This window comes from Rhinatrema bivittatum, chromosome 7 (genome assembly GCF_901001135.1).
Source record: "Rhinatrema bivittatum chromosome 7, aRhiBiv1.1, whole genome shotgun sequence".
Classification (NCBI taxonomy): Eukaryota; Metazoa; Chordata; class Amphibia; order Gymnophiona; family Rhinatrematidae; genus Rhinatrema; species Rhinatrema bivittatum.
This window is the reverse complement of record NC_042621.1, coordinates 276,830,875-276,843,157: the sequence shown is the minus strand read 5'-3', so window position 1 is coordinate 276,843,157 and position 12,283 is coordinate 276,830,875. Positions and strand designations below refer to the sequence as shown.

The following is a 12,283-nucleotide window of genomic DNA, read 5'->3' as shown; positions in this document are numbered from 1 at the left end:
TGCATTGGGAGGGATCTTGAACTAAATATATAAAAAAATTGAATAAGTGTTACGTGGACAACAAGGCAAAGACAAAACCTTTTCCATAGGAAAAAAATCAGCAGAACCAGGGGTCACGATTTGAAGCTCCAGGGAGAAAGATTCAGAACCAATGTTAGGAAGTATTTCTTCACGGAGAGGGTGGTGGATGCCTGGAATGCCCTTCCGGAGGATGTGGTGAAGACCAGAACTGTGAAGGACTTCAAAGGGGTGTGGGATAAACACTGTGGATCCATAAAGTCAAGAGGCCGCCAATGAAGAGTGGGTGACTCGCCAGAATGTCAAGAGGCCGCCAATGAAGAGTGGGTGACTCGCCAGAATGATGGCTACTGCCTGGAGACAATACCCTTATTCAATAAACGTACACATGCTTACTGTGACTCCAACATCATTCTAGCTTCAACAGCAAGAGGAAATGTGGAATAAAGGATCTGCACTCACAAAGGGGGAGTAGCTGGCTTGTTACGGCGGTTACTACCCCAAACCAAATAAGCCTGTTACTTCAATTTCTATGCAAATACAGCAGAGCTCTCTGCTTCAACGGCAGGGGAGAAGAAAAAAGGGTTCACACTCACAAAGCGGGGAGTAGCTGGCTTGTTACGGCGGTTACTACCCCAAACCAAATGTGCCTGATACTTCACTTTCGATGCATATCCAGCACAGCTCCCTGCTTCAACGGCAGGGGAGAAGAAAAACAACCAATAAGGGCTGTATAACATAGTCTGAGTAAAACAAATAAGCATGGGTGTAGCTTGCTTATTGCGGCGGTTACTACCCCTACTACCCCTAACTTATCAGCTAGATATTCACTTGGATGCAGCTCCATCACTGCTTTCTACATTAATGGTGGGGGTGGAAGGGAAATAGAACCAAGAGCTAAGAGAAACAGATAAGTATGAGAGAAAAAAGTGTGTGAAGCTTGCTGGGCAGACTGGATGGGCCATTTGGTCTTCTTCTGCCGTCATTTCTATGTTTCTATATAAACATGTAGCACTCACCCGGAGAAGACCAGTTTCACACTAGACTTGAAAGGCACATCAAAGTGGAACTTCCAGGCTGAAGTTTAAATAGCGTAAAAAGCATGCCAAATTGTAAAGAACAACTGTAACTAACACAAAATACTCAAAGCAAAGCTATAAACAAAGGGGTAAGTGTGACAGCTAAATACATTTAAAGAGGGAACAGAAAAATAATTATATAGAAACAGACTGCTGGAAAAATTATATAGTATCAGCAAAAGAATATAGTGCAAAGATCGTATGGAAAAAGAAAAGAAAACTGACCATTAAATGTGAAAAGAGAAACTCTGGGAATCAGTGTTGAGAGAGTGGATCCACCACTATTGTGTGTGAGTGTAACATATGGTAAAAAACATGTGGAAAGAAATGATAGTGTCAGCAAAAAGGTAAAACAGTAGTATGAAAATGGACCATTCACTATTGATATTGAGACCATAAGGGATCACAGTGTTAAGCGTGTGGATCCACCTCTGTTCATGGTGTGTCAAGGTGCGAGAAAAATTCCCACCACAGGAGGTAAGGAAGCATACTTCAAGTATGCAGAAACAGAGTTCAGAAAGAGAATGTTGTTTAGCAAGCCCATGTTGTGTTTGAGGAGCATTTTCACAGGAAAGACAAATACAAGAACAATATTCATAGATATGGGCACGTAGGGGATGAGATGTTTTGCCTGTATAGACTAGGGGACAAGAGCAAAGAATAGCATAAACTACTCCCTGTCTGGAGCAGTATAGAAGATGAACAAAGAGGTGCCCGGGGCAGGATTAGTAAATGTCAGTAGTGTTAGAGGGTGGTTGTAGGATTTACAATGCCCACATGGACTCTGGCCCGTTTATAGAGGTGGGGGAAGCCGGGTGGGGCAAAATGCAGAAGCCAAGAGGTCACGCAGCTTACTACGGCAGAAAGCAAAGCAACAATGTTTATTAAAGACTGAGTGAGGGGTTAAATTGGACCAGTATTTGCGAATAATCCGCTTTGATGTGCCATTCAAGCTTAGTGTGAAACTGGTCTTCTCAGAGTGAGTGCTACATATTTATATACTGCGTAGGTTTTCTCTTTGATGCTTCATCTTTCTATATATTTAGTTCAAAGTCCCTCCCGACGCACTCGAAACACTGTTCCATGTCGGGGGGGATCTTGTCAAACGGATTATAATTTGCACTGCTCAAACTGCTTTCATAATTTCTAAACTTTCTAAAGACAAAGATAGTAAGAACATAAGAACATGCCATACTGGGTCAGACCAAGGGTCCATCAAGCCCAGCATCCTGTTTCCAACAGTGGCCAATCCAGGCCATAAGAACCTGGCAAGTACCCAAAAACTAAGTCTATTCCATGTAACCAATGCTAATGGCAGTGGCTATTCTCTAAGTGAACTTAATAGCAGGTAATGGACTTCTCCTCCAAGAACTTATCCAATCCTTTTTTAAACACAGCTATACTAACTGCACGAACCACATTCTCTGGCAACAAATTCCAGAGTTTAATTGTGCGTTGAGTAAAAAATAACTTTCTCCGATTAGTTTTAAATGTGCCCCATGCTAACTTCATGGAGTGCTCCCTAGTCTTTCTACTATCCGAAAGAGTAAATAACCGATTCACATCTACCCGTTCTAGACCTCTCATGATTTTAAACACCTCTATCATATCCCCCCTCAGTCGTCTCTTCTCCAAGCTGAAAAGTCCTAACCTCTTTAGTCTTTCCTCATAGGGGAGTTGTTCCATTCCCCTTATCATTTTGGTAGCCCTTCTCTGTACCTTCTCCATCGCAATTATATCTTTTTTGAGACTTGTGGACTTGAAGTATTTTGACAATCCTACATGCTTTATTATGAAAGTTATACCTAACATGAGTCAACTGAACATGAACGAAAAAGCCCCAACACCAACTAGTTTTTTTTACTAGCTAATCTGCAAGACATCATGGATGGTCACAGAACAGCCCTGGCTGCAGCTGGTGATAACCGTTCATAAATTCGGGCCTGCATTAAAATTCTGAGTTTATGGGATAGGGCACCTTACGCTATAGCCCACTTTGTAGAATAAAATCTTCAGCACCTTAGAAAATGAAGAAAACTTATCACTCTTCCTAATGGGTTACTCTTGACTCAACAATGCATGCCTGGGCCTGTATTTACTAGGCACGGTCTGTTACAGCCATACACTCACTCTGCTTCTTACCGAGCAACTCTGTCGTGGCCTCCTGATATAAAATAGTAGCCGTAGGGAGAGAACTGTGTGTCCCACACAGGATAATTGTGTCCTTTATAACCCACTAGACAAGTAAAGGTCTGCAGGCTCCACAATCTAATGGTACCATCTTCTGAACTGGACAACAAGTAGTTTCTATCAATCACAAAAGGGGGGAAAAAAAAGAAATTTTTGTTTATGCAGCTCTCTCTTTCTGTTATAACAAGTAAATGGATTATACACATTTTTATACAGGGACCAGGTAATAGTGTTTGAATGTAACCAGAGCCTCTTCATGTAAAGAGTTATATTAATTCCTCTATGAAGAAAAAAATATTTGAAAAAGGGGCAGTAACATCTTGTTTCAGTTTGCTGACTGAATACGTGTCTTTTTTCTGACTCCTGGGGTTCCCTCCTTATTACTTAAGGGGAAATATTAAAAACAATCTGCTCTTCGATACCTAGCCCTCGCTCGGCTCCAGTCCTGGCCAGAAGAAACTTGGATGGAAAGAGAACCAGATTCATTGCTGAAAGAACAATTATTATTTGCAAGCCTCTTTTTCTACAAATAAAATATTGTCAGGGGAATAGCTATTCAGAAACAGTCCTGTGTTAGAGTTAAAATAGCTCAAGTTAAAAAAAAAATCTGAAAAAGTTACCAAAGGCTGAGTGGAGCCAGCTTGATCAAACTGCTCCAGTGCAAGAGAGCTGAAGGGAAACAATTTTAACCCACAGAAATAAAGCTGTGCTTTAAGCAAGGGAACATAAACAGTAACAGTTCTATTAAAAAAAAAAAAATCTATTACAATTACTGTGAATAATGACAGCATTTTCTCCTTAGCCCTTGCACATCTGTATTAAAGCTTTAGACAAATCTTGTCTTACTTTCTCAAAAAGCAAACTTTATTGAAAGTTTTTTTTTAATGTACTGTTTGTATTTTACCTATCAGGACTGAAGCTGATTCCATAGACAGGGCCACTGTGACCATACAGAATCTTCGACTCGCTTGCTGTCTTCTCGTCCATGATCCTCTCTAAAACATCATCTGATTCTTTGTCTATGAGACTGAGATCTGTAAAATCCCATCAAGGTTCACATTTACAGCTCATCCATGCAGGTGCAAAATCATTATCACCAGCAAAGGATCACTGTGCCAAAGCAAGCTTTAAAAAAAAACAGTAGCTTCCCAATAACATTTAAAAGGTGACCTGGGGCTCACCGGCAATGCTGTGCATTGCCATGCACAGGAACCTATATTAGAGTCCCGGCTTGTGCGTTCCATTCCCTGAGGTGGGTAAGGGAGAGGATTTGTCATGGCCATCACGCAATGGCAACACTTAGTGGCTGGATCTGAGTCCCATGATTGCAGGGTTCTGGAAGAAGCCCCGGTACACAGCTCCCACCTGAGGGGCTGTTGCTCCAATGACTGGGTTAACATTGGGAGTAGATATAAAAGCAGGAGAAAAATCGCTGGCAGCTGTGATTGAAGGCCAATGGCATCAGTTCCCAGGCCTGGTTCTGACTGAGCTGAATTCCCAAAGAAGTGGGATAAAAGACTGCAGCGTGAAAATAAAATAAAATAAAAAAATTTGGAACCAGAGGCAAAGATTGAAATGGACACAGACTAACAGGAATTATGAGCTCGGTGCACAGTTCTGGTGGTGCCTCAGTAAGTAGGAGTCCAAGCCAATAATGAAAATCTGTGTCCTGGGACAGATCCGTTCCCAATCATGGAGTACCATCGGGTTGATATAACAATAGAGATCCTTTTTCAAAGGTCACATCATATGATATTGCATGAGGATGGATGGAAAGCTAAAATATAATTCACTAAGGATTACATACCCCTGGCAGAATTTCTAAGATGTGGAGCATTTTAAGAAAACATGAGTGATCAGACAAAACACATCTGTTATTTTTAGTGCGTTTCTAATTAAAACTATGCAAGTAAAATTTAACATTAATATGCGTCACTATGCAGCCTGGTTTATCACGTCCTATAATATATGCAGGGATTAAGAACTAAAAATTATAATTGTCCAATCAAGCAAAATCAGAAGTATCTGGTTTTCCACAGAGGAAATGCAAGAATTTCCAGCAATAGCTTTTCTGAAAAAACTGAAATCAAAGCCTTCCCACCTCTCAAGATTACCATCCAGGTAACACAGCACGTAAATAACTATGTATCTCTCATGCACAACACCATTACTAGTTTTCATTCTAATAGTAGAGCCAAATATGTCAGATTTTCTCTCCTTTACCTGAAGCTACTTTCACACTGCGCAGCTTCTTGGGCGTCACAGTCCACACTCGAACAGTAGAGTCAGCAAAGCCCCCTGCCAACAGGCTGGAATCATCTGTCATGTCCACTGCAGTCAGGCCCTGCAGCCAGAAACAAACTTGCAGAATTAAGACAATATCAAGCAATATTCACAAGCCCAGGAAGCTACTGTATAACACAGACATCTTTAGTATGGTTCTGGCGCGAAACGCTTCCCATGAGGATGTAAATACAATTCGCACTAAAGCATCATGGGAATTCCGGAGCCCTGCAGCGGCATACATGGGACTCACCTGGTAAGCATTAAGGAATGTGTAGAAACAGATGGAAGGCAGGCAGTCTGGGCCTAGGCGTACTCGCTTTGTGGATTCTTTCATGTTCATTATTTTGTCTAGCTTGTCAGAGTCTTTCAGCTCAGGCAGAGGTATTCTACAAAAGAAAAAAAGAGGAGACCTCAGGAAACCTTTCTAGACAGAGGAACTTGTGCCCCCAATGAAAATGTCAACGTTTGTCTCTATCGAACGTCTGGCTTCTCCGGGCAGCTACAATCCCAAAACAGCAATTCAACTGGGTGCCTCAAACCTGCCTGAACTGAAAAATGGCCACACACTGCCTAAACATGGCTGGATGCCCGGGTTTAAATCAGGTACTTTGTGAACATAGATTTTGAATTAACACCACAATCAAGCAAGCAGACATTTTTAATTAACACCTTACAAGTAGAAACTATTTTCTTCATACTTGGGTTATCTTAACAGCATCCAGAAATAGATCTTTTGCTCTAAAAAGGGAGACTCTCTAATACGGGGAACAAAACCAAAACGTAAAGTTAATTGTATGTCAGTCTCACGAACAAAGACTACCAGTAGAGTAGCCGTATTTTGAATGAATGAGTCTGAATGCTCCAAAAATCCTGTTAAATCTAATGGATCTTGGACATTTATATTACCAGACAAATTTGCGGATAAAAGTGAGGTTTTACATCAGAGACATAATGGAGAAATTACTTACCTGATAATTTCATTTTCCCTAGTATAGACAGATGGACTCAGGATCAGTGGGCCACATGCTCCTCTGCCAGCAGATGGGAGACAGAGTCAGATTTCAAAGCTGACACCACCCCAGACACACCCCTGCAGCGACCCCAGCATCCTCCTCGAAAAGCCATTGTGGATATATATCTTGCATAACAACTTGATTAAAACTGATCAAACTTGAATAAACTGATTCAACTGATTTAAAAAACTTGAGACCGCCAGTGCACTCAACCAAGTTAACGCCGACTCCAGACTAACTGCGGGTGTCCTAAACTAGTGGTAGGCCACAGCTTTATTTATTGGTTTTTTTATACAGATGTTCAAAATTAAGTATCACATCAGTGTACAATTAAATAGTAATGCCCCATTATAGGCATTTAAAACATCCAATTAAAAAAGAATAATATATTCAATTATAAATACAATAAGAGCAAATAAAACAGCGATAAAAGAAAAAAACACAACATTCGTTAGAAAAAATAAAATATGGTAAAAAAACAAATCACATTTCTATAATCTTAAAGGCTAAAAGAAACTTTGTAAGACAGAAGTACTGAGAGCTCAATATCAAGCTATTCTTAAGGGAAGGCCTGTCAAAAAAGCCAAGTTTTAATGGCTTTTTTAAATGTTTCCATGTTTGGCTCAAGTCGTAGCTCTTGTGGGAGTTCCACAACAGTGGGCCAGCAATGGAAAGTGCTCGCTCACGCACTGAATTTAACTGTGCCAATTTGGGTGATGGCTACCGGTAAGAAGCCATTGTTGGCAGATCTGGTGGTTCTTTGTGGAACGTGGAAATGTATAGATGCGGTGAGCCATTCCATTTTGTTATTATAGAGTGCTTTGTGAATCGTGGATAATGCTTTATTATTGTATGCGGTGATTAATGGGTAGCCAATGAAGTTCTTTAAGTATCGATGTAATATGCTCTATTCTCTTGGTGTTGGTTAGGATCCTGGCTTCTGTATTCGGAAGGAGTTGAAGTGGTCTTATTGTGGAAGCAGGTAATCCCAATAGTAGAATGTTACACTAGTCCAACTTTGAGAAAATGAGGGCTTGCAAAACTGTCCTAAAATCTTGCTTATATAAAAGAGGCTTTAATCTTTTTAAAACATTTAGTTTAAAGTAGCCATCTTTAATAATATTTATCCAAGGTTCTAGGCTTAATTCACTGTCCAATCTGACTCCAAGATCTTTAATTTCAAAAGACACTGGATCTTTTTGTAGTATTTAGTAGAGATGTGAATCGTGTCATCTATCGTCTTAACGATCGATTTCGGCTGGGAGGGGGAGGGAATCGTATTGTCGCCGTTTGGCGGTTTAAATTATCGTGAAAATCGTTAAAATCGTGAACCGGCACACTAAAACACTCTAAAACCCACCCCGACCCTTTCAAATAAATCCCCCACCCTCCCGAACCCCCCCAAAATGCCTTAAATTACCTGGGGGTCCAGCAGGGGTCCGGAACGACCTCCTGCAATCGAATCGTGTTGTCTTCAGCCGGCGCCATTTTGCAAAATGGCGCCGGCCATAGACCAACACGATTCGACTGCAGGAGGTCGTTCCGGACCCCCGCTGGACTTTTGGCAAGTCTTGTGGGGGTCAGGAGGCCTCCCCAAGCTGGCCAAAAGTCCCTGGGGGTCCGGGAGCGATCTCCTGCCGCGATCGTTTTTCCGTTGGTCTATGGCCGGCGCCATTTTCCGTTGGTCTATGGCCGGCGCCATTTTGCAAAATGGCGGCGCAAAATGACGCCGGCTGAAGACAACACGATTCGATTGCAGGAGGTCATTCCGGACCCCCGCTGGACCCCCAGGTAATTTAAGGCATTTTGGGGGGGTTCGGGAGGGTGGGGGATTTATTTGAAAGGGTCGGGGTGGGTTTTAGGGTGTTTTAGTGTGCCTGTTTTCCCGCCCTCCCCCTTCCCCCGATTTACGATTTTTTGACGATAAATCGGGGGAATTGTTATTGTATCGTGGCTCTAACGATTTTTAATGATTTAAAATATATCGGACGATATTTTAAATCGTCAAAAAACGATTCACATCCCTAGTATTTAGTACTCCTCCTTCAATCGTTTTGGTCAATTTGTCACAAATTAATAAAAATTCTGTTTTTTTGGGGTTAAGAGACTCATCTGTGTTAAAACTTGCCTTATTGCGGATAGATAAATTTCCCATAATTCTAATGTTGCTTTAAGCGTCTTGGTAATCGGAATTAAAATTTGTACATCATCTATGTATATAAAATGGGTAAGTCCCAATCCTGATAAAATCTTGCATAATTGCAACATATAAATATTAAAAAGAGTAAGGATAGAGATGAGCCTTGAGGAGCACCATATCTTACTGTTAGTTGTTCAGATAAGTTGGATAAGTTCTTGGAGGAGAAGTCCATTACCTGCTATTAAGTTCACTTAGAGAATAGCCACTGCCATTAGCAATGGTAATATGGAATAGAATTAGTTTTTGGGTACTTACCAGGTTCTTATGGCCTGGATTGGCCACTGTTGGAAACAGGATGCTGGGCTTGATGGACCCTTGGTCTGACCCAGTATGGTATTTTCTTATGTTCTTATGACTCTGTTGTTGATTTTAACTTTAAATGATCTATTTGACAGGTATGAGTTAAACCATTGCAGGGTGAGATCTGTTAATCCTATTTCTCTTAACCTAGTCAGTAATGTATTGAGATTTACTGTATCAAATGCAACCGATATATCAATTAATACTAGTAAATATTTTTGTCCGTTGTCTCTTCCTCTAAGTGTTGTGTCCATTAGAGATGTGAGGAGTGTTTCTGTATTATAAAATCTATGGAAACCGAATTGTGAGGGGTGAAGGATGTTATGGGTCTCAATGTGTTCTGACAACTGGTAAAATAGAGATGGATCTTAGATTAGATGGATCAATTGAGTTTATCTGTGAATTTTTGACTATTAGTTTAACTATGGCTTACCGTAACTGTTCAATCTCGAGGTTCTCTTTCCAAGGTCTTCCTTTTTCTGTGGGCAGCAGTGGGCGGGATGCTGAGTCCATCTGTCTACACTAAGGAAAATAAAATTATCAGATAAGTAATTTCTCCATTTCCTAGCGTGTAGCTAGATGGACTCAGGACCAGATGGATGTACAAAAGCTACTCCCAGACAGGGTGGGAGGCTGCCCGTGGTCCAGTTAATACTGCCCTTGCGAAGGCTGCATCTTCTCTAGCCTGGACATCCAGGCGGTAGAATCTGGAGGTGGTGTGTAGGGAGGACCACGTCGCCGCTCGACAGATCTCAGCGGGTGACAGCAGTTTGGCTTCTGCCCAGGATACTGCATGGGCCCTAGTAGAATGAGCCTTAACCTGTAGGGGTAAGGGCTTTCCGGACTCTATGTAGGCTGCCTTGATTACTTCCTTAATCCAGCGAGCTATGGTCGCTCGTGAAGCAGCTTTGCCTTGATTCTTCCTCCTGTGGAGTACAAACAGGCGATCCATTTTGCGCACCTGTTGCTATTGTTCCAGGTATCACATTAGGAGTCTGCCGACATTTAGATGGCAAAGAAGGCGGTAGTCTTCAGAGTCCTTATGTTCCTCCGGAGATGGTAGGGAGATAGCTTGGTTCAAATGAAACTCGGAGACCACTTTTGGTAGAAAGTGGTCTCCGAGTGGTCTCTATCCTGTTCCCGACAGGATAGTGCCTGCAGCTCAGAGATGTGACGGGCAGAACATATCGCCACCAGGAATACCGTCTTCAGTGTTAAGTGGTGTAGTGACAGACTGCGATTGGTTTGAAGGAAGTTCCCGCTAGAAAGTCTTATACCAAATTGAGATTCCATAGGGGCTCCAGCCACTTTAAAGGTGGTCGAAGTTGCTTCACTGCTTTTAGGAAATGGGCCAAGTCCGTATACGCTGATAGACGGATTCCGCTCACTTCGGCTCTGAAGCAGGAAAGGGCTGCTGCTTGAACCTTGAGGGAATTGAGAGATAAACCTTTCTTCATACCGTCCTGTAGAAATTCCAGAATCATGGGAATCTTGGCCGTCCGCAGGGAACCACCGCGGACCTCACGCCAAGCTTCGAATATTCTCCAGATCCGTATGTATGTCAGATGTTGAGAACTGCGGAGCATGGTGTCAATCACAGCCTTCAAGTACCCGTGATATTTTAGGTGAGTCCTCTCAAGGGCCAGACCGTAAGAGAGAATCGAAACGGATCTTCGTGAAGAATCGGGCCCTGCTGGAGAAGGTCCCTGTGTGGAGGTAGGCACAGAAGGTTCCCTGCAAGGAGCCTTTGCATGTCTGCATACCATGGACATCTTGGCCAATCCGGGGCCACTAGAAGAACAAGTCCCCTGTGGTGTTCTATCTTGCGGATGATCTTGCCCAGCAGTGGCCACGGGGGGGGAGGGGAGGAGGCGTACAGTAAGTCCTCCTCTGGCCATGTCTGGACGAGGGCGTTGATCCCTTGGGAGTGTGGCTCTCGTCTCTGGCTGAAGAATCTGGGTACTCGGGCACTGAGAGAGGTGGCCAGAAGGTCCATGGCTGAAAGACCCCAGTGAATTACTATCAGTTGGAATGCTGTGTTCGACAGCGCCCATTCTCCCGGGTCCAGGCTTTCTCTGCTGAGGAAGTCCGCTGAGACGTTGTCTTTCCCTGCAATGTGGGAGGCCGAGATTCCTTGTAGATTATTCTCCGCCCATGCCATGAGAGGGTCTATTTCCAGAGATACCTGCTGGCTGATGTAGGCAACCGTTGTAGCGTTGTCAGACATTACTAGGATTGCTTGTCCTCGGAGCCTGTGGCTGAATCGCAGGCACGCCAGTCTGACTGCTCGAGCTTTCAGGCGGTTTATGTTCCATCCCGCCTCTTCCTTGTTCCATTGTCCCTAGGCCATCAGTTCCGGACAGTGAGCTCCCCACCCTCGTAGGTTCGCGTCTGTGGTGAGCACGATCCAGTTCAATGGGGATAGGCTTACTCTCCTGCTCAGATGGTCTTCCTGTAGCTACCACTGAAGCTGAGAATGTACCTCTGCTGGTAGTTGGAGGCAGATTGAGTAATCCTGGGACAGTGGGTTCCAGTGTGATAGTAAGGAGCACTGGAGAGGTAGTATGTGAGCCCTTGACCATGGAACGACCTCCAGGGTTGATGCCATGAGCCCGAGGACTTGAAGATAGTTCCATACCTTGGGACATGTACTGATCATCAATCGCCGTAATTGTTCCATCAGCTTCCTCTTCCTTGGGGGAGGGAGGAAGAGCTTGTTCTGTTTGGTGTCAAAACAGGCCCCCAGTACTCTTATAGACTGAGAGGGCTGTAGACTGCTTTTGGCCGTGTTCACGACCCAACCAAGTTCCTGCAGTAGGTTCTCGACTCTGCTGGTCACCTGTCTGCTTTCTTCCGAAGACTTCACCCTGATCAGCCAGTCATCCAGGTAAGGGTATACCAAAATCACTTTCTTCCTCAGTGTTGCCACCACGACCACCATAATTTTGGGGAATGTTCTGGGGGCGGTAGCTAGTCTGAAGGGAAGTGCTCGGAACTGGTAATGGTGTCACAGTACCGCAAAATGTAGAAAACGCTGGTGATCTGGATGGACTGGAAAGTGAAGATAAGCTTCGGAGAGGGCCAGGGAGGTTAGAAACTCTCCTGGTTGTATTGCCATTATTACAGAGTGGAGAATCTCCATGCAAAAGTGTAGTATCCGTAGATGACAGTTGAAGTTCTTGAGATCCAAGATGGGT

At 43.3% G+C, this 12,283-nt stretch overlaps 1 protein-coding gene across 1 annotated transcript in view; it reads right to left on the bottom strand.

Moving 5' to 3' along the window:
• TAF5 (TATA-box binding protein associated factor 5) overlaps positions 1–12,283 on the bottom strand; it is a 43,553-nt gene that overhangs the window by 9,702 nt on the left and 21,568 nt on the right. Inside the window, exons 5-8 of the mRNA XM_029610293.1 lie at positions 5,824–5,959; positions 5,511–5,631; positions 4,192–4,321; positions 3,240–3,404 (exon numbers count right to left, since the gene is read on the bottom strand). Coding sequence (XP_029466153.1) covers positions 3,240–3,404; positions 4,192–4,321; positions 5,511–5,631; positions 5,824–5,959 — 552 coding nt within the window. The remainder of the gene's footprint in view (positions 1–3,239; positions 3,405–4,191; positions 4,322–5,510; positions 5,632–5,823; positions 5,960–12,283) is intronic.